Source organism: Perca fluviatilis, chromosome 12 (genome assembly GCF_010015445.1).
Source record: "Perca fluviatilis chromosome 12, GENO_Pfluv_1.0, whole genome shotgun sequence".
NCBI classification, from domain to species: Eukaryota; Metazoa; Chordata; class Actinopteri; order Perciformes; family Percidae; genus Perca; species Perca fluviatilis.
Genome location: NC_053123.1, coordinates 616,473 through 639,382, shown reverse-complemented (window position 1 = coordinate 639,382; position 22,910 = coordinate 616,473). Strand labels below are relative to the sequence as shown.

The window sequence follows — 22,910 nt, the reverse complement described above, 5'->3', positions numbered from 1 at the left end:
ATGAGGTTCTTATTAAAATTATTTTCCTTATTTTCTTATTCAAAATTCTATATTTAGTTCAGTTCACACAGCATTACTACCATTAATATTCACATATCGGCCACAATTTTTGAGATCTCATGAAACAAAAAACAAAAGGACAATCTTTCCAAAGAAAAATAGTTACCCTTGAGTGCACTCAAATATTTTAACTGTCCAACCACCCCTTCAATACTTAGCGTCCATATCAAACCACCCAATGGGACCGTTGCAGCGCTGTTAGATGAGGCAGTGGACCAAGGAACCAGGCACCAGGGTGAACAGAGAAGAATCTAGCTTCAATGGAAAGAACATCAGGGATCCGGGACCAAAAGAAGCCTAAAAAAAAACCAGTCTACACAAAAATGTGTAGAAAATTAACTAATGCTCAACTAAATGTCCTTTTTTCATCTTTTCATCATTTAAAAAGTCAATGTGTTCAATAATACAACTTAAAACAAAAATCAATAAAATGGAATTGGACAAAAAAAAGTACAGTATAGCATAGTAACTCAAAATTGGCATACTTGACTCAAAACAAAATTATTTCCTTTCAAAATGCATTTTTCATTGTACTAAACATTAGAATATACAACAAAATGTACCTGTGGGGTAACATCCACTGCTATTGTCGATAGCCAGACTGGATTTTAATCCACTGAAATCCACTGTAACGTTGAAATGTAACTTTTTAGTCATTTCACTATTTTAGCTTCAAGCTAATCAACACAAAATAATAGTTTCACTCACCGAGATAACTTTGTTCACAACAGATGTCGTATAATGTTCAATATAGTTCAACCTCGAGGATATATTTCAGCTTCTAGATCAACTTTAATCGTAATATTTACTTCTGCTCGAGCTCCTGTTTTTCAGGCTTTATTCAAGGCAAAACGAATGCCAGAAAAAACAGCAGAAGAAGAACGAATGCCAGGAAAAGCAGAAGAAGAACGTTTCATTGTGCACTGTCACCTAGTGGCGAACTAGATATTGCACTTTATTCTAGGTTTAAGCATTTGCATTAAAGATCATTTCAGGGCTTTATTGGGCCAAAATGTACAGGGTTACACCCTCCCCCTCTAAACCACATGAGTCCCTGCATGTGTGTTAATCTGACAAGGTATCTGATGGTCAGGAATAATGTCTTGGAGTTTCCCAAAAAACTGACTAAGGGCAAGGATTAGAGGTCTCCCTAACTCCTCATAGGTGAACTTAGGTGGGGGACGTCTTTCTCTGTGTGGGCGTCTGGGCTCACCTTGTTCTTCCCCACAAGTAACTTCTGAGTGCCTTTTTGGGATTACAGGGAAACTGTTCTGAGCACTGTCCATGTCGTGAGCTGGTGTCGGATCTGTGACCACTGTGCTTTGGAATATTCCATTTTCTGGAATGTCTATTATGACATGGTCACTTTGGGTTGGGAACTGATGGACAGCTGTATTTGTGTCAAGAGGTGCAACTGAGTGATCAGGAATTGGTTGGGGTGCTGGCGAATTGAAGTCAGGAGCCATCGGGTTCAGAGAAGACTGGGAGCCACTGACGGGGATAACTTGGAACTCTTGCACATAGGGTCCCCATGTGGTGAACTGTGGAGGTTCATTCACATAGTAGCCATCATCCTCTTCTTCTCTGTCCGAATAGTCACATTCCATCTCTTGGTTCTGTCCACTCCTCAGGCACATTTGAGTTTGTTTACTTCGATGTGGCACTGAATCGGGAGTAGTCTCAACTGGCAGAAATCCACATGGTAAAAGTAAGTCCCTATGGAGTGTACGCCGAGGGCCATTCCCTGTTTCTGGCTTGACTACATACACAGGACCACAGTCAATCCGTTTCACAACGATATGAATGGGCCTTTCCCATTTATCGGCTAACTTGTGTTTGCCACGGATGTTGACATTCTTCACCAAGACACGATCCCCTTCTTCTAATTCAGCAGTTTTCACTTTGGCATCAAATCTGTGCTTATTTCTCTCTCCAGACTTTTTGGAGTTCTCTGCAGCAAGTGCATAGCTTTCTTTGAGTCTCTGGCGCAAGTTTTGGAAATATTCTGAGTTAGTTGTATGAGTCTCAGTTGGAGGTTTCAGGCCAAGTATGAGGTCAATTGGCAGAGTCGGCTGCCTGCCGAACATCAGCTCATACGGTGAGTAGCCTGTTGCATAATTCCTGGTGCAGTTGTACGCATGTACAACAGGCCTCACAAAGTCTCGCCAGTGATGTTTGTCTCTCTCGTCAAGGGTACTGAGCATGCTGATAAGGGTCCTGTTAAAGCGCTCCACAGGATTCCCCTGAGGATGGTATGGGGTGGTGCGCACTTTCTCGGCCCCTATCAGTGAACACAGTTCCTTGATTGTGTGGGATTCAAAGTCGCGTCCCTGATAACTATGAAGGCGACTAGGGAACCCATAGTAGACCAGGAAGTTTTCCCAAAGAGCTTTAGCAACAGATCTGGCCTTTTGGTCTTCTGTTGGCACAGCTACTGCAAAGCGGGTGAAATGGTCAGTGATGACTAGTATATTTCTGGTGTCACAGTTGTCGAGTTCAAGGGACAAGTAGTCCATGCAAACAAGCTCTAGCGGGTAAGTTGTTTTAATATTCACCATGGGTGCTGCTCTTTGTGGCCAAGCTTTCCTTCTGAAACAACGTTCGCATGTGTGACATTTCTTCTCAACTGATTCTTTCATTTTAGGCCAATAACATCTGGCACGAGCAAGACTGAACACACGCTCTGGTCCTAGGTGACCAACCTCATCATGAAAGCCTTTGAGAGCTCTTTCTCTGAATTCCTCGGGTAAGACGTACTGATGAATTTTGTTTCCTCTGTCGAAACACTTCCTGTAAAGGACATTATCAATGAGCTCAAGCTTATCCCACTCCCGAAGGAGCAACCTGACTTCAGGTGACTCAGCTTTTACAGATTTGAAGTGGGGCTTTTGTCCTTTTTCGACCAGGGTGATGACTTTCCCAATTGATGGATCGTTCCTTTGTGCTTCATGCCAGTTTTCTTTTGTCAGGCCAGGTACAGTGTCCTGTCCAGTACCAGTGAATAGATCAGATAAGGAGGAGGCGTCAACAACAAGGGACTCAGCAAGGACAGGTAAGTGCATGGTTACTGAATCGCGTTGACATACAGCTGAGACTGCATCAGATGGAATCTCCCCCTCTATAAGGCGTTTTGTCATTGAGTTGATCCATTCTTTTTCCTGTAGGTACTCATGATCCTCTTGAGGAGCTGCTTGAGGTCTCCTTGACAGTCCGTCCGCATCACCATTAGCACGTCCAGCTCGATATTTGATGTTGAATCTGAAGGTTGAGAGGGCCGCTAGCCAGCGGTGTCCGGCTGCGTCGAGCTTTGCGGATGAAAGGACATAGGTAAGCGGGTTGTTATCTGTTAGGACTGAAAAGTCTGTACCATACAGGTAATCACAGAATTTCTCACAAACTGCCCACTTTAACGCTAGAAATTCTAGCTTGTGAGTAGGGTAGTTCTTCTCGCTCTTGGATAAGCCTCTGCTGGCATAGGCTATTACTCTAAGCTTTCCATCTTGAGCTTGATAAAGAGCTGCTCCTAACCCCTCACAGCAAGCGTCTGTATGTAGCACATACGGGAGCTTGGGATCTGCGAAAGCGAGTACAGGGGCCGATGTCAACTTTTCAACCAGTGTTCTGAAAGAGGACTCGCACTCAGGTGTCCACTCTGAGCCAAAAGGTGCTCTGGGGCTTATACCGGTGTTGGGTCTCAGTGTTTTATAAACTTTACCCCTCTTTTTAGGTGGATAGTACCCAGCGGTGAGAGCGTTGAGAGGCCTGGCGATTTTTGAGTAGCCCTTCACAAATCTTCGGTAATACCCTGAAAATCCGAGGAAGCGTTTCAGTTCTTCTCTGTTTCCAGGGCGGGGCCAATCTTTCAGAGCTGACACTTTATCTGGGTCTGTGTGAACTCATTGAGCGTCGACAATATGGCCCAGGTATTTCACGGAGGACTTGAAAAACTGACACTTCTCTGGGGATAGTTTTAGGCCATAGCTTTTGAGACGATGAAGCACCTTCAGGAGCCTTGCCTCGTGCTCTTCTAGAGTCTGGGAGAAGACAATGACGTCATCTAAAAACACCAAAACCTCGCTCAGATGTAGGTCACCAACACACTTTTCCATAAGGCGCTGAAAGGTGCTAGGTGCATTGGTGACACCTTGCGGCATACGATTGAATTCGTAGAAGCCTAATGGACATGTGAACGCAGTTTTGTGTTTATCTTCTTCCACCATTTCCACCTGGTAATAACCAGATTTTAGATCCATCACCGAGAACCACTTTGCTCCACTCGGCAGAAAACGTCTCCTCGATGTTAGGAAGAGCATAAGCATCCTTAATAGTGCGGCTGTTAAGCTTCCTATAGTCGATGCATAGTCTGATCTTTCCGTTTTTCTTTTTCACGACAACCAGTGGGGATGCAAAGGGACTCTCGGATTCCCTTATTATACCAGCGTCCAGAAGCTCTCTAAGGTGTTGTCTGACAGCTTCTCGATCACTGGGGTGTATCGGCCTGGATCTTTCTTTGAAAGGCGTCTCGTCCTGCAGACGGATGGTATGTTTCACGGCGGTGGTATGGCCAAATGACAGCTCATCAAGCGCAAAAACCTCAGGGATGGAGTTCAGTTTATCTCGTATGCGTGTCTTCCACTCCTCTGGCATTGGGGAGTCATCCAGATTGAATGAATGTTTGCCCTTTGATGTTTGTGAATCGACTTGTGCAGAGGAGGTCATGGGCATTACACTTTGAACTGCAGACACTTCACCAATAACACACTTTGCAGGTAGGGTGACAGTGTGATCTGTGGTGTTGCTGATGACTACAGGGATCTTGTTTGAAGCTCTCGTGTTTATGTTTATTAGTGCACACTGAATGAACAGCCCACCCGGCAGGAAGGAGGATTCAGGGGGTTCAACGACAAATGTCATATTGGGATTGGCTTTTCCGACTCGAACATCTCCAAAAAGACACATTTTGTGTCTTGCCGGAATAGTAATGGGCTTTTCTCCGTGCAATTTCACTAGACAAGCTTTGGCTTCACTTTTGCGTACTCGGGCCACATGTTGGAGTAGTACTGCAAAACTGTCTGATCTTCTGAGAAACTTGGATTTGTCATAGCTTATTCCACGTTGGTATAACTCGAGCAAGACATTTGTGCCAATTAAGACAGGAACCTTGCTATTGAACTTGTTTTCAGGGACAATGAGTTCTAAAACAGACATTTGCTCTTCTGTTCCAGTAACATTCTCAAGGAATGTTAAGTGGACTTCCACATACCCCAGGTAAGGCACTGCTTGACCTCCAGCCCCTTCGACCTCGAGAAGATTGTGTATCGACTTAACAGGTAAGTTTGACATGTATTTAGAATGAAAAGTCTCTGAAATTGTAGTTACTTGGGATCCAGTGTCGAGAATGGCATCACATTTCATGTCCCCAACAGAGATGTTCGAAATGCAACGAGGTCCCACAAGTCCAGGTCGCAATTTGCAGCCAGAAGAACTACTGCTTTCAGAAGAGCACTCATTGTGAACCATTGCTATGGGACATTCTTTGTCCTCAGCTCCTGGTCGTCCCAAGGCAGGAGCCTCTAGAAGTTTAAAGATGTTTTGTTGGTTGCCTGCTTGGCCCAGAATTTGCTTTGCTTTTCTTTGAGCATTCTTTTTCCGGACAAGGCCTGGATTGGGTTCAAAAGTGCACTTTGCAGCGATATGGCCATCACCTCCACATTTAAAACAGAACCAGGGCTTAGGTGGTGTCAGAGATTGGGGGTTTGAGTCTCTATTGGTAGCTTGCGCGAGTAAACTTTCAGTCTTAGCAGGCAGTTCACTTTGGGCTGGACGGCTCTGCACACCCTCATGCCTTTCTGCTTTCTTTCCTTGCTGTATTAGCTGTGCAACCTGTTTCCTCAACTCTGCAACTTCCTTTTCTAGTTTAGAATCTGTCTCTTGTCTCTTTGTTATAGTGGGGGCAGCTTCAGGTTTGAATACTGGCATGCTCATAACTGAATGAACATGTGCAGCAGCTTTTGTGCTTCCAAGGTGCTTTTTCATGCGATCCATCTTTGCTGCTCTCCTGTCCTCCGTTCTCAAAAGCAACAACAATTCTGGGAATGAGGGGGGATTGGGTCTCCTGTGTTCGAGCTGCAGGCCAATGATCAGACTCTGGTCCCAGCATCCCCTACAGAACTGCCGGAGTAAGTACTTGTCAGACTCTGCAGCTGAAACTCCCCCTCTGGTTATGGCTTGGTGAGGAGAGTTTGGAGACGGCCCAAATAGACAGAGGGTTTTTCACCTGAGTTTTGGTTAGAGCCCAGGAAGGTAGCGAATAGCTCCTCTCCATCTTCGACCACTCCAAATGCGGACTCGAGCTGGGTAAGGTAAGCTTGAGGTGTTGCATTTGTCCCAAGCGGCTTAACAATGTCCGCTGCTGGGCTGAGGAGGCTCTCCAATATTCTCCTTACTTTCTGTGAATCAGAGACACACACGTCCTTAAGAAGTACGTCTACCTGAGTACGCCAGGAATCATAATCAACTTCCCCATTTGGTTTTGGCAGCCGCCCCGAAAATGTACGGATCCTGCTTTGACTGTAGCTAGATGGTGTGGAGTCACGGCGAATAAAATGTTCAACAATAACTTTTTGGACATGAGGTGGGTGCCTTCATCAAGAAATGGATTCCTTGTAACAGTAGTTGGGATGTTGCGAGTGACTGCATCAAATGGATTAGCAATATCCCTGTTGGTTTGCATATCACCATCTGCACTGCTATCATTTGTGGAGACAGCAACAGGATTTTCAGAGGGCTGTAGCTGAGTATCTGGGCTTTGTGGAGGGGCAAGTTCTGTCTGGGACTGGGCACTCTGCAGTTCACTTTGAAGAGCTTCCCAAAAGCCAGCTTTACTAATTTCAGCAAGAGCGCTCAATTCAGCTAAACATTTCTGAGCGAGTTCTCGTCCGAGTTCTTCTTGGTATAACTCACGGACTGTCTTGACACACCAGGTAACTGCTGGATCATTGGGACTGGGCAGGCTACCTAGTTGTACTGGGTCGAGTCTGGATACTGTTCGCTCTGCTGTGTATTCAATGAGTGCACGGCCTTGGGGTTGTTCTGGGTCGTTGGGAACTCTGACTACTTTCTTAATGTCCCCATTAACTTTAAAGAACTCTGTAATGTCATCATCAGAATAGGCTTCGTCTATGCCTATGACATATAGATAACTAGGCCCATGCACATTGAATTGATTGCAAAGATCCATTTTGCAGTAAACGCTATCTTAGTGTACTTCAACTTTGGGGTGGAGTCGATTTTACACACTGTACCAACCTCCTGGCTGGCTCGCCACTACTGTAACCCTACGGTGGTAGTTCTGCTTATAAGCAGGCTAAGAATCTATTGTAGGAGTTATCTAAATCTAGATTCGATGAGGAGGTTGGTTTTGTACTAATCATACGGCCAGAAAACTCACAGATTCCACCCCAAATGAAGCACAGCACAACAGATTAAAGTTTGAATGAGGTTCTTATTAAAATTATTTTCCTTATTTTCTTATTCAAAATTCTATATTTAGTTCAGTTCCCACAGCATTACTACCATTAATATTCACAAATCGGCCACAATTTTTGAGATCTCATGAAACAAAAAACAAAAGGACAATCTTTCCAAAGAAAAATAGTTACCCTTGAGTGCACTCAAATATTTTAACTGTCCAACCACCCCTTCAATACTTAGCGTCCATATCAAACCACCCAATGGGACCGTTGCAGCGCTGTTAGATGAGGCAGTGGACCAAGGAACCAGGCACCAGGGTGAACAGAGAAGAATCTAGCTTCAATGGAAAGAACATCAGGGATCCGGGACCAGAAGAAGCCTAAAAAAAAACAGTCTACACAAAAATGTGCAGAAAATTAACTAATGCTCAACTAAATGTCCTTTTTTCATCTTTTCATAATTTAAAAAGTCAATGTGTTCAATTAAAGCTGCGAGCAGCGATAGACGGGCCCTCGCGCCTCTGCGCGCGTCGGGGTTACCGGCGGACGCCGCTCCTTGCGACCGTGCATTCGCGCGGCCCTCAGACGCCGCAAATCTTCAACAATGAAAAGGGAATACCCTGCCGAGTTCAACGATAGCTCACACAAGACTCTACGTCATACGGTTCATTAGCTGTGAAAAGGGGCGTGGCAAAAGCGTAGGGGGCGGGTCAAACCATCACCAATGAATAAGGAAGTCTGTGCTGAGTTCAATGATATCTCAAACAAGGGTCTACATGAAACGGGTCATTAGTTATAAAAGGGGGCGTGGCTAAAGCATAGCGGGCGGGCCAAACCATCACAAATGAAGAAGGAACTGTCTGCTGAGTTCATTGATACCTCACACAAGGGTCAACCTTAAATGGTTCAAATGTTATGAAAGGGGGCGTGGCTTAAGCTTAGAGGGCGGGTCAAACCATCACCAATTAAAAAGGAAGTCTGTGCTGAGTTCAATGATACCTCACACAAGGGTCTGCATCAAACGGGTCATTAGTTATAAAAGGGGGCATGGTTAAAGCTTAGGGGGCGGGCCAAACCATCACCAATGAAGTCTCTGCTGAGTTCAATGACACCTCACACAAGACTCTACCTTAAACGGTTCAAATGTTATGAAAGGGGGCGGGGCCTGAGTAAGTGGGCGTGGCCATATTATAGGGGGCTTCTCAGTATCACATGTAGACCACACATTCTGAGTTTCATGTAAATCGGATGATGTTTGTCATATAAGGCAGATTTCCTGATACCAGCGGGGGGCGCTATGACCAAAAGTCAATTTTGGCCTGTAGGTGTCCTCAGGCCTGGACCCTTGTCAATTGTGAGAAATTTCGGGCAGATACGACAACGTACACTCAAGTTACAACAACTTCTTTTTTCATCGCTAAACACTCAAAATGGCCACCACGCCAGGCCCACACCATCTGACGAAAAGTTTTTCTTTTATTAACTTTTCATCGTTAAGGTGTTGGGATGGTACAGACCAAGTTTGAAGTCCATCGGATGAAATCTGTAGGAGGAGTTCGTTAAAGTATAGCACCTTGACTTTTAGGCCTACTTCCTGTTGCCACTAGGGGCGCTATGACTTTAAGTAAATATCGGCCTTTATTTGTCCTCAGGGTTGGACTCTTATGAATCCTGAAAAGTTTCGAGGTAATCGGACAACGCATAACTCGAGTTACACCCACTTCCCTGTTTCGGGCGGAAACACACAAAATGGCAACCCCCACCACGGGCCACCCCTATGACGAAAAGTTTTTCTTTTAACAACTTTTCATCTTTAACATCTTAAGATGGCACAGACCGAGTTTGAAGTTGATCGGATGAAATCTCTAGGAGGAGTTCGTTAAAGTATGACATGGAAATGGCCAAAATCGCACTAATTTCGAACTTTGAAATCAAAATGGCGGACTTCCTGTTGGGTTTAGGGTATGGCTCTAATGAAGTTTTTTGTACATCTTGACATGATACATATGTGTACCAAGTTTCGTGAGTCTACGTTAAACGCACTGCAGGGGCTCAATTTTCTTAACTTTCTAGGGGGCGCTAGCGAGCCATTTTTGTGCGCCTATTCCCGAAACCCTTAAAATACGTAAATGTTCACCAGACTTGATGCGGCCGCCAAATTTGGTGAGTTTTTGAATATGTTAAGCCCCTCAAAAAGGCAATTCATTTGACGGGAAAATAACAGAAAGAAACAATAATTCCTTCAGTTTCAATAGGGCCTTCGCCGCTGTCAGCGCTCGGGCCCTAATAATACAACTTAAAACAAAAATCAATAAAATGGAATTGGACAAACAAAAGTACAGTATAGCATAGTAACTCAAAATTGGCATACTTGACTCAAAACAAAATTATTTCCTTAAAATGCATTTTTCATTGTACTAAACATTAGAATATACAACAAAATGTACCTGTGGGGTAACATCCACTGCTATTGTCGATAGCCAGACTGGTTTTTAATCCACTGAAATCCACTGTAACATTGAAATGTAACTTTTTAGTCATTTCACTATTTTAGCTTCAAGCTAATCAACACAAAATAATAGTTTCACTCACCGAGATAACTTTGTTTACAACAGATGTCGTATAATGTTCAATATAGTTCAACCTCGAGGATATATTTCAGCTTCTAGATCAACTTTAATCGTAATATTTACTTCTGCTCGAGCTCCCGTTTTTCAGGCTTTATTGAAGGCAAAACGAATGCCAGAAAAAACAGCAGAAGAACGAATGCCAGGAACAGCAGAAGAAGAACGTTTCATTGTGCACTGCCACCTAGTGGCGAACTAGATATTGCACTTTATTCTAGGTTTAAGCGTTTGCATTAAAGATCATTTCAGGGCTTTATTGGGCCAAAATGTACAGGGTTACAACAGCATGAAACATGGCCAACACTGGCTGACATAAAGGAACAGTTCAAACTTACTCAATTGAACCCAAATCCTGAAGACCTCTCTCTCCATTTGTTTTCTCTCGTAGACGGGTTAGATGGCCAAGGCGATTTGTTGTTTCTGGGTTAGCAACCTCGACTTCTTCCACTCTGTTTACTGGTGGATTACAGCCATGTGTAGCCTAAAGCGCCAACTTCTAGTTTATCTGCTTTAAACCAGTTGATGGAAACACACCTAATGAACAACAAACAACAATGTTGCATTGCTGTTTGGTCACCAGTTTAAATTGGGTCTTAACGGACAGCGTTGTTTTTTCATTTGTTATCTGAAACATCTTTCTAATATTCACAGTTCTACGCTGTCTGGGAGTGTAAACCCTAATGCACAAATGGAACTTTTAGTTATTTGGTTTAGCTCCTGGTGCTCCTTAGTTCCTGAAAGTCTTTGTTCTAAAAATAAAGCTTTAGGATCATCTCCATATTCTGTCACACTCTGTGCACCTGTAAGCCAGTGTTTGTTTTTCAGCATGCTTGACGGTGAATGGAATGTGAATTGTAAGCCATTCAGAAAGAAAAACCAACCGGCGAAGTTATGATAGATAAGATAGTTCAAAATGTCACTTTAATACAGTTTGTAAGATGAATGACATATTGCACCATCAGTTTTAAATGTTCTATGTTGCACTTTTTATGAGGCAGTTGTTCCTAACAAAACATTGACATGTTTTACCCATCATGATAACAGATGCACAGGGTTAATAACTTCTTGAATTTTCAGCCCAGTTATTATTAAGAGAACAATTAGTTAGAGTGTTAAGGGTATCAAGAGTACAAGTGCGGACAATAGTTTCCTCAGTGTTCTGACAGAATCTGATACAGCACTGCTCCGATGTGTGGGTGTCAACCACTGCACTGTGAGGCATTTCTAACATGAATGCAGCCTACCATTAGCCTAGCAGTGAAGATAATACAACTTCCTCTTTCTACATGTTAGAACCTGACAGGCAGTTGGAGCCATAAAAGTCCAGAAGGTTCCCATAGCCAGCAGTTCACACCAGGCAGACTGTTGTTAATGTTAATGACGTGTGATGGCAGGCTGCTTGGTTGTCAAGGTCAAGGCTAGCCCTGCTAACAACACAGAGATGGACGATTGCGAGCTCTGGAGACAAGTGGCTGAGCCTCTCAATGCTGCGATTACAAAACAAGAAGGAAGAACTTTTTTTCTCTGTGTATTCTGCAGGCGCCAGGCTTTGAAGCAAATTGAACATAGCGGCCAAACAGTGAAATTGCAACTCCCAACCCGTCACGTGATGCCCTCTGGCCCAAAAATAAGTTTTCCCATAGACTTACATGGTTAAAGAGATGTCTGTAAATCAGTGGATACTTTTTTTTAAGCATCACAAACCCCCGCAAAATGACTCGTTCCACGATCAGAATTTGATCTATTCAGGCTGTTAGAAGAGCGCCAAGATTAAATCATTTAATCTCCATTCAAGTTAACAGAGCGCTAGTCTCCACAAGGCTGCAGAATAAGGATAGGAGAATAAAATGCTCTGGATTGTTTGCATTTCTTTAAACCAATCACAGTTGTCTTGGGCGGCGCTAAGCTCCGGACGCAGCGGTGGTGGCTCTGCTAAATAAAGGAAGGAACTTGTTTTAGTGGAACATTTGCACCCCGCAAAAGAAAACGCCACATAAATAAAGATAACTGTTCACACAATATAGTAACGTGAGCTATTTAAATTAGCTGGATACAAGGTTAAACCTAATTTGCTAATTTGCTTTGTCCACAGCAATCCCACCAATCAGAACCAAAACATCCCACTTAGAGAGGAAATGCCCTAAACATATTCTTTGTAAATCTTTACAATCATTCCTCGAAAGAACTTTCTCCAACACTGTATCCAGTTTTTATAACACATCCATGGCATTTTGTATTGATAAGTTAGGGTCATGTTTTTTTTCAGATAAAGTCTGTACGTTGTGCAATTTTATTGTCATTAAAATGCTTTAATAACAGACCAGAGCAGCCTTAAAGAAAAAATATATCAGTAATTCAAAATTTTAAATGAAAGTAAAATTACATCAGATCTTAAATAGACCCCAAACGTGTTTGCTGCTGTTTTCAAAATCATAATTTCTGAGAAATGCATTTTGTCAAATTAAAGCTGTCAAGAACTTGAAAGCCTCAACTAACTCTTCTCAACCTCATCGACTCCATGTTTTCCAGATGTTCATTGCTCATCATATTGCTCTACGCCAACTATATGTGATGAAATGACAAACAATGAAAGCGATATGCAGCTGTCTGACGCAGGACTCTGAATCCCAGTGGGTATATTTCTGGTAAATTTCGGGTAGTAATTATTTGCATAAAAGATGAAAATGCTGCATGCATGTCTTTCATTGTGGCCTTGTTTTTATTGTGCCAGAGTGATTCATGTGTTGTTTTATATGAGTATCTTTTATGTGTGTGCGGTATGCTACTGTCTCACGTTTTACTGCTGTCTTGTTTAGAAGGCTATATGTCTCTTAAAGTCAATAGTTGTATTGCTTTTCATGCTGTGTGTTGTTTGCTTCGCTTTGCATGTTTAAATAGTATATAAAAATGGAGCATAGTGATGTTCTGCATGAACACTTTACTAGCATGTATTTATTGCTTTATTGCTTTGCATGTGTGGCAATGCGAGTGGCCTATGACACTCGAGCTAAAAATGTCCGACCACGCCACTTGGGATAGGCCCAAGACCCTTAAAGCACACAGATTTGTTCATCAAAATCATGGGTCAGAGACAATAAAGTAATTATAAAAATATAAAAATTTAGTTAAACATTCTTTCAATCTTCAGCAATCTTTCTGTTAAAATGTAAGTGATGATTAGGAAAATAAACAAGAAACAAACAATTCAAATCAACAAACATGCATAATAAGAAAACAGCAAATCAACCAAAATAAAAAAAAAAAAAAAGAAACCCACATGCAATATATACAACAGTTAATAGCCTACAATATATCCAAACCGCTTTTGTACAAGTATTCAGACCATTTTTGTACTAGTGTCCAGGAAACTTTTATCGGACTCAAGAACAGTTTTACCGGAATTCAGAACAGTTTTGCCGGAATCCAGAAACTTTTACCGGAATCCAAAACAGCTTCAGTGGGGGAAGAACGCGCCGGGAGTACTGGCCCTTTAATTAGTCGTGGCACCACGATAGCCCCACAGCAGCATGTATAAGGCTGCAGCCCGGTCCAGCTGTGTTGTGAAACACACCATTAAAACAGGACCGCAATGAATTTAAAGCAAACAGGCAAACACAGCAACTTACCGAATTACAGGACAGGCCACCCTCAGACCCCGGCGGAGGCACCCACCTCGCGCACACACACAGCGGCCCACACTATAACAAATAAGACTATGTCAAATCTTGATAACGCCCCAAATGGGTCGAAAGAGGGAGGCATGCAGCTTACCGAGACACCCAACGCCAGCAGCCCAGGCATACATCCACCCACACCGAGACATCCGCAACCACGACAGGGTCAGCTATATGAAAGAATGCACATTAGTGCCACATGCACGGCGACATGGAACAATAAAAAGGCACAAAAGATGGAAAAAGTGCCCTTACCACACCGCAGCAGACTGACGACTTAGGGCAGCTGCAAAAACAAAGCACGCCAACCTGGACACGTCTCCACAGACACCCAGCAGGAGAAGACAAACAGAACGAGTCCACACACACAGGCTTAAATAATGTCCCCGCCTCTTCCAATCAATCGGAATGAGCCGCAGGTATGCTGATCCACCCTCCTGTGTGCAGGTAAGAGGGAGGGGAAAAACCTCATCCGGTCACATCTACCCTTCGCTTTTGTATCGTCGTCCCGACGGTAAAGGCGGCCTTTTAGGTCACGACCAAGACCGAAAAATGACCGATGGAAGATTTAACGTTGGGTCTGGAGGTCTCCCAACCAGACCACCAGCCGTACTACTCGCAGGCTGAGGAAGCCGATGAACATTCGAATGATGACCGGCAGTGGGACGGGTGGTGCGACGCATAGCTTGCCCACTCGTACTAGGCTGCTCCGAGGCCAAAGGACAATGGCACTTGCGACTGTGACTGAAAAGATGGAAGCAACCAAGAGTCTGGGTCTGCCGAGGTTTCTTCCTAAAAGGGAGTTTTTCCTTGCCACTGTCGCAATAGCCACTGCTAATGCTTGCTCTTGAGGGAATTACTGTAATTGTTGGGGTTTTGGAATTTATAGAGTGTGGTCTAGACCTACTCTATCTGTAAAGTGTCTCGAGATAACTCTGTTATGATTTGATACTATAAATAAAATTGAATTGAAAAATAGAATTGAACAGGCCCTGATCTGGCCTAGTTGCTGTGGAAGGTTCCGGGGGACCAGGAGCTGGAGCACCTGGTGTAGTACTGGACACCAATAGCCACAAGTCACTATTTGATGACTCGTCCAGCTGAGCCACACCCAAAAGGTGATGGTGATTTAGTTGGAAGAAAATCAACCTCAACTGGCTGTACCACAGCCTTCAACATGTCGCGATGCACATTCCTTACTTTGTGCAGTGCGTTCACCGGTGCCACCGCATAAACTGCTCCTCCCGATGAAACGCTCACCACCTGATGAACCTCCGAGCTCCACAGATACCGCAGTTTATGACGGTCCCTGGCACCATGATCCCTCACATACACCGGCTGGCCCACCAACAGCGGCACATCTCTCACATGCTGATCATGCCGCTCCTTCCGACGACTTGCCGCTGTCAGCAGCCACTCACGAGCACAATCGAAGGCAACTCTCAACCTTTCCTGGTGCTCCGCCACCCATCCTTGCACCTCACCCAGCCTTGGTTCTTCCACACGCCCCAAAAGGAAGTCAATGGGCAGCCTTGGTTCTTGACCAAACATCAAGTAATAGGGGGACTCCCCAGTACCCTGATGAGGGGTTGTATTATAACAGAAGAGGACATAAGGTAGACAAGACGCCCAATCCCGCTTCTGTGGCAAGGGCAATGTTCGAAGAAGGTTGTGCAGCGTATGATTGAAGCGCTCACATTGCCCATTTCCGGCCGGATGGTAAGGGGTAGTACGAGATTTGGTTACCCCATACATCAAGCAAAGTTGTTGGATCAAAGTGCTTTCAAAACTCCTCCCTTGATCGGAGTGCAAGCGGCTTGGCACACCAAACTTATAAACTTATAAACTCAGCCACCAGAACTCAGCCACCAGAACCTGGGCCACAGTAGAGGCCGTCTGATCACGTGTAGGCACAGCTATCATGAACTTGCTAAACACATCTGTCATGACCAACACGTTTTCGAACCCATTTCGAGAAGGCTCCAACAGTGTAAAATCAATGGCCAATATTTCATTTGGTCGAGAGGCAAGTAGATGGCCCATAAAACTATGTGGCACCTGTCCAGAGTCCTTAGCGACCTGACACCGCTCGCACTCTTGCACCCAATTCCGGATCCCGGGCCAGTAACAACGCTGCCGGACCAACTCTGTGGTCCTTTCGATACCTTGGTGGCCATGTTGCTGATGAAGCAGACTCAGGGTTTCCCGCTTGAGAACTGCAGGCAGCAAGAGTTGGAGGAATTCCTCCCCCCCATCTGAGCGAAGGACCCGGCGGAACAAGACCCCATCCCTCTCCACCAGGCGCCCCCACTGGGTTAACATCTTCAAAGCTGGTTTAGAAAGATGCCGCCGTTCAACTGCGGTAGGTAGAGATTTCTTTCGCCAGAACACCAAAATCTCCTTCAACAATTCTGTTGTAACAACTGGAGATCAGAAGCTGAGTGGGCTGGGAGCACAGAGACCAGGGCCAAAGTGGCTTTTCCATCATAGCCCACTTAAGAGCTAAGAACTCCAACTTCATGGAGCTGTAAGTCGCCGTATTGCGCTCCGTCGGCCGAAGTCCTCTGCTGGCGTAAGCCACCGGTCTCACCCCACTGTCAGTCTCCTGGGAGAGAACAGCTCCCAGGCCACTATAGCTAGCGTCTACCTCTAGAATGAAGGGATGCGAAAAGTCTGCGAATGCCAACGCAGGAGCGGAGACAAGCCGGTCTTTCAGCCCCTCAAAATTCTGCTCACATTGCGGAGTCCATACAGCCTCCAGAGCCTTATTGGCACCCTTTTTGGACTTCTTGCAGGACATCTCAGCCACCAAGCGATGCAATGGTCCCGCCAGCTGGGCAAACCCCTCGACAAAGCAACGATAATAGCTGGCAAACCCCAAAAATGAGCGCAGCTCAGATGCGTTCTGTGGTCGTCTCCACTCAGCCACAGCCTCACACTTCTTGGGGTCAGTAGACACTCCCTGGGATGAGATGACATGACCTAAGTACCCCACTTCCTGTTGGAAAAAGGAACATTTCTCAAGCCTAGCCTTCAAGCCCTCGGTCTGAAGGCGCCTGAGCACCATCTCAAGACGCTGCAGATGTTGATCTACAGAGGATGAAAACACGATGATGTCGTCGAGATAAAGCAAGAGAGACTGACCCTGCTGATCACCAAACATCCTCTGCATCAATCGCTGGAAGGTGCCCGGTGCATTACACAGGCCGAACGGCATATGATTGAACTCAAAAAGGCCAAAGGGGGTACAAAAGGCTGTTTTAGGCCTGTCTTGCTCTGTAACAGGGACCTGATTGTAACCACTGGCAAGATCAAGAGTTGAAAACCAGCGGGCCCCTGACAGCGCATCAAGGCTTTCCTCTATTCGCGGCAAAGGAAATGCATCCTTCCAAATCTTGCTGTTTAGCAAACGATAGTCCACACACAAGCGCAGACTTCCATCCTTTTTCCGCACGAACAGAATTGGTGAAGCGTACGGACTACAGCTCTCCCGTATGACCTGGGACTCAAGCAGCTGATTGATAGGAGTCTTCACTGCCTCATACTCAGAAGGCGGTATGCGGAGATATCTCTGCCTGACTGGGATCTCATCAAGCAAGGGTATGTCATAAGAAAGAAGATTGGTACACCCCAAGTCGTTTTCATGAGTGGCAAAGACCGAATCATACTTTTTCAACAAGGACCTTACTTTTTCCCCCCTATCTGGATCAACCAGCGCAGGCAGAGCCACAGCCTCCACCCTATCAGGCAAAGAGGAAGAAACAGTTTGAATGTTAATTGTCACCAAAGTGATCCTATCCTCAGTCATGCCAGCCGGCAGACTGACAACCTGTGCTGTGCTAAGATTGCCCAGACCAGTCCGTGGGTAAAGAAGAACAGCCATCGTCCCCACATTGACCACAGGAACATACACCGTGCCACGGATGACCCGCACCAGGCAAGATGAAACAAGCAGCCCAGCGGGAAACCCAGTCTCAGGAGGCTCTAGCAGAACAGTCTCACCTGCCAACTGTTCCGAAGAGGTACTGGCAAACAGCTTCATGTGGCCTCCTGGTACACGCACAGCTCTCCTACCTCGAACTCTCACTGTACCGGCAGTGGACTCTGATTCTTGACTAACGGATGACATTCATCCCCAAGATTCCGAAGAAGACACAGCACCAGGGGGATCCCTCACCATCAGGATTCCACAGTGGGGCATGACCTTTCCGCACAACTCTACATCCAGTTCTAAATAGCCGATTTAGGGAATTGCCAGAACATTTGCTGCTCAAAGCTGAAGCCAGTTACAAGAGCGAAGGCAATCCTGGCCCCAAGGTACGAACTGCATCATGAAGAGAGACTCAGTGATGGTGGACACTGGGTCCATGGTGTCCACCAAGCAGGAAACACTCACCCCACCCCCAATAGAAACATCCATATTTGGGCATGAGGCAACCAATTCACATGCCGCACCTTCCTGTGAGCCTGAGGGCTCCCCACCTGAGCTGTGGCTCAATAGCTCAGTGGGTGCTAGTTTTCTGGCTGCCAATTGGACAAAGCCAGCCTAGTACTGCCTGAATTCTGACCACTTGACCTATCTGGACCCTGGCGGTAAACCCTTTCCCCAGTGCAGTCTCTCGCAAAGTGGCCAGGCTGCAGACACCTTCGACAAATGACAGGGCCAGAAAGGGACCTTGATCCCTGGGAGGGCAGAGCCCGGAGGGAAGCTACAGTCTGGGTAAGTTGGTTCAACTGCTCTTGTTGACGCTTCATCAGATCCATCAGTTCACCTAGAGTAGGTTCTGGTGGAGAGACCCGAGGGCTAGATTGAACACGACTCTGCACACCACACTGAAGACCAAAAGCTGAAGGCAGTGAATAGCTACGACCTCGCACACCACCAGGCAAGCCTTCACGCTCCCACCGCATGGCTTCAGCGCGAAGTTCCATCATAGCCATGGTCGGAGCCCGACGAACAAGTTGTTTAAGCTCACGGCGAAGAGAGCAGTCAAGAACATGTTCAATAAATTGGTCCCGGAGCAACACATCAGCATTGGGGATACCATCTGGGGCTTGCTGTTTAACACGGGCCATTAAAGACATGACCGCTAAAGAAAACTCCTTCAACGTTTCACCCTCGAGCTGTCGCCGGGAGAAGAAAACCTGTTGCAAGGCGATGTAGGACTGATCACACTCATAAATGTTATTCAAGATGGCAAAGACTTTAACAGGGTCCCTTCGAACAGCACTAGAGCAGAACTTAATTTCTTCCTTTGCCTCTCCCTCCAAATGATCGAAGATGAAAAGAGCCTGTTCAGCAGCAGTTAAGTGTTGGGCATGCATGCATGCCTCAACCTCCTCGACCCATTCGGCTATTCCCAAACCCTTCCTACCGTTAAACATGCGGTCCCTCGGAATGACCACCAACCGCTCTGTTACCGCGGGGGCAGGGGTAGGGTACCGCTGCCTGAAGCAGCCGAATGGGCTGCACTGCCACCGGGGTCCGAAGAAGCAACACACTCCCGATGGAGTCGCCCGTTGTCTGCCTGAAGCTGTAAAACGAGTTCTTTTAGCTGCTGCACCTACTCGTCCATGACAGCTAAGGAAGCTGAACCGAAAGCTCCACAGAGAAATGAAAATTTGGAAATGTTAATAACACCACTGAAGCTGTTCTGGATCACAAGCACAACACAATAATTAAACAGTTTACAATAAATAAATAAATAAATAAATAAATAAATATATATATATATATATATATATATATATATATATATATATATATATATATATATATATATATATATATATATATATATATATAGTCTCTGCCCCTTTAATGCTTTGATGATCCTGCCGACAACGCCACTTGGGATAGGCCCAAGATCCTTACAGCACACAGATTCGTTCATCAAAATCATGGGTCAGAGACAATAAAGTAATTATAAAAATATACAATTTTATTTAGTTAAACATTCTTTTAAAATAGCAATCTTTCTGTTAAAATGTAAGTGATAATTAGGAAAATAAACAAGAAACAAACAATTCAAATCAACAATCAAACATGCATAATAAGAAAACAGCAAATCAACCAAAATAAGAAAAAAACCAACAAAAAGAAACCCACATGCAATATATACAACAGTTAATAGCCAATATCTAATATATCCAAACCGCTTTTGTACATGTATTCAGACCATTTTTGTACTAGTGTCCAGGAAACTTTTATCGGACTCAAGAACAGTTTTACCGGAATTCAGAACAGTTTTGCCGGAATCCAGAAACTTTTACCGGAATCCAAAACAGCTTCAGTGGGGGAAGAACGCGCCGGGAGTACTGGCCCTTTAATTAGTCGTGGCACCACGATAGCCCCACAGCAGCATGTATAAGGCTGCAGCCCGGTCCAGCTGTGTTGTGAAACACACCATTAAAACAGGACCGCAATGAATTTAAAGCAAACAGGCAAACACAGCAACTTACCGAATTACAGGACAGGCCACCCTCAGACCCCGGCGGAGGCACCCACCTCGCGCACACACACAGCGGCCCACACTATAACAAATAAGACTATGTCAGATCTTGATAACGCCCCAAATGGGTCGAAAGAGGGAGGCATGCAGCTTACCGAGACACCCAACGCCAGCAGCCCAGGCATACATCCACCCACACCGAGACATCCGCAACCACGACAGGGTCAGCTATATGAAAGAATGCACATTAGTGCCACATGCACGGCGACATGGAACAATAAAAAGGCACAAAAGATGGAAAAAGTGCCCTTACCACACCGCAGCAGACTGACGACCTAGGGCAGCGGCAAAAACATAAAGCACGCCAACCTGGACACGTCTCCACAGACACCCAGCAGGAGAAGACAAACAGAACGAGTTCACACACACAGGCTTAAATAATGTCCCCGCCTCTACCAATCAATCGGAATGAGCCGCAGGTATGCTGATCCACCCTCCTGTGTGCAGGTAAGAGGGAGGGGAAAAACCTCATCCGGTCACACATGCTTATGAACTATTTCAATAACTTCTTTTATTTTTTACCCTGTATTCTTATTTAGGGCGAATACAGTATGTAACATCTGTCCAGGAACTACAGATGAAATATAGCCTTTTGCCTAACTCTGGCACATTTACAACAATTTGTTTTATATAGACCTTTTATATAGACTAATAGATAAAATAGGGCCTTTAATAACTAAATCAATAAAAAAAACTAAAAATCATATACAGTATTAGAAAGTACATAAAATGTTATCAATTCATAAGCTTCCATTACATTACTACAATGAAACAGCAGTACAGTAGCATGCAGTCTAGTTTATGTAACATTATTGAAAAAAGTTTGTTTATTTCATGTTTATTTGTAAAGGGACAAGTATGTAGCATGGCCACACACCACTGCATTTATAGCCTAAGATCATTTGGAATGCCCTTCCCTATGGGCTTTATAATATAATAAACTCAATACTCACATACAAGACAGTACAGAACACAAACTCAACAACAGATACCTTAAAATGCAAAACTCAGTACTCAACAAGAAAATACAGACGAAACAATGCAAGACACAGACTAATACAATAAATCATCATGAAACAGGAAGCAGATCAATCATGACTACATGGCTGCTCCCTGTTTAAAAACAGTTTCAGCAGAAGTTTAACATGAGGGATCAGGATCTAGATTGAGTTCAGTAGGTAAGGAATTCCACATGTTGATTCCCCGAACAGAGAAAGCTGTTTGTCCTAATAAGGATTGGATGCTCCACGTGTTACTGAACCCAAAGCTCTGAGAGGAACCACTAGGTCACCGAGCACCTGGGGAGCCTGGCTATGTAGGCTTTTATAGATAAGTTTAAAGCTTTAGTGCATAACTTTTTTTATATTAATGGCCATCCGTTACACTCAAGCCATTGCTAAATGAGTTGCTACAATGCTAATTAAGACTATCAGCTTCACACAACTCTCTCTGGATTTCTCAGTATGACTATGTTCAGAAGATTGTGGCGTCTGGTAACTTTCCCACGCAGAAGATCAAGTGAAGATAAAAACCTCTTCTGAAGAGTCCATCATGTTTTTTTAATCCTCCATGTCCTCCTTGGCTACTAGCAACTGCGTGGAGGAGGGGGGGGGGGGGTCGGGGGGCGCGCTGGTGCAAATTTAATAAAGTGATCAAAACTTAACATAACTGTTTTTCAAAAACATGGCAATGATGAGATCTTATCGGTTTCCTGTCAAACATTAAAATTGCTCAACTTTATATCATCATTAGAGACTTGGTTACTAGGGCTGGGACGATTTGATTCTTTCACGGTACATGAGTGCCGATTTTGAAAATTTTTGGTAAATCATTGGTAAAAATAAATAAATCAATGGGGCGACCTCTAGCTCACCTGGTAGAGTGTGCGCCCCATGTAGGCTGAGTCCTTGGCAGATGCCCGGGTTTGAATCCAACCTGCGGACCTTTGCTGCATCTCTCCTCCCTTTCCCTATCTATCTGCACTATCTTAAAAAATTGTTGCAAAAAAATCACAATACATACATGAATGGATTTTTTTTTCCCACCCCTTTTGGTTAGTTTAGATGCTGCTTTTATTGATAAAATGAAGGGAAATTGACTGGCTGCTAACAGCCGATGACTCGCAGTATTAATGTTAACAGAAGAAGACTTGGGGCTGTGAACCATATAGGGGAAGCATTTCAACTGCTGTTTACACAAATCCACATTCACAACCTCGTCGGGCACTCGCATGCACACTTTCAGACACACACACACACACACACACACACACACACACACACACACACACACACACACACACACACACACACACACACACACCCATACACATGCTATCTATAGATCCATTATGCAGAGATGAATAGTGTGGGAGTTCCACAGCAGACAGATTATATAAATACTCACACACACAGCCAACACAGTTGGTTCTGTATGCGACTCTGACTGTAGAAAACACAGGGACCCATTGCAGAGTCTTATCTTTAGTCTGGATGAACCTGCAGCCGATCCTGACATGGCCAGGTCACATATTTAACCTTTGACTCTAGCACCAGCGCAGAGAGC

The 22,910-nt window shown here is 44.7% G+C and overlaps 1 protein-coding gene and 2 long non-coding RNA genes across 4 annotated transcripts in view; all 3 read right to left on the bottom strand.

The window, feature by feature from the left end:
* Positions 1 to 18,727, bottom strand: part of LOC120570025 — a 43,286-nt gene extending 24,559 nt beyond the window's left edge. Inside the window, 7 exon segments of the mRNA XM_039818259.1 lie at positions 1,274 to 4,234; positions 4,317 to 5,003; positions 6,338 to 6,509; positions 14,447 to 14,537; positions 14,915 to 16,244; positions 16,247 to 16,283; positions 16,316 to 18,727. Of these exon segments, the coding sequence (XP_039674193.1) occupies positions 1,274 to 4,234; positions 4,317 to 5,003; positions 6,338 to 6,509; positions 14,447 to 14,537; positions 14,915 to 16,244; positions 16,247 to 16,283; positions 16,316 to 17,962 (6,925 nt within the window). The 5' untranslated portion in view covers positions 17,963 to 18,727.
* Positions 13,423 to 14,600, bottom strand: LOC120569360. The gene is made up of 3 exons (XR_005640871.1): positions 13,931 to 14,600; positions 13,786 to 13,857; positions 13,423 to 13,712 (listed from the first exon to the last, which is right to left on the bottom strand). It is a non-coding gene; the product is annotated as an uncharacterized LOC120569360 (long non-coding RNA).
* Positions 18,728 to 19,915: 1,188 nt separating the features above from the next.
* On the bottom strand, positions 19,916 to 20,728 carry LOC120570378. 2 transcript variants are annotated; one of them, XR_005641052.1, is made up of 3 exons: positions 20,441 to 20,728; positions 20,296 to 20,367; positions 19,916 to 20,222 (listed from the first exon to the last, which is right to left on the bottom strand). It is a non-coding gene; the product is annotated as an uncharacterized LOC120570378 (long non-coding RNA). The 2 variants fall into 2 exon arrangements; XR_005641053.1 differs by having other exon boundaries at positions 19,916 to 20,367; positions 20,441 to 20,513; positions 20,599 to 20,728.
* Positions 20,729 to 22,910: the final 2,182 nt, after the last annotated feature.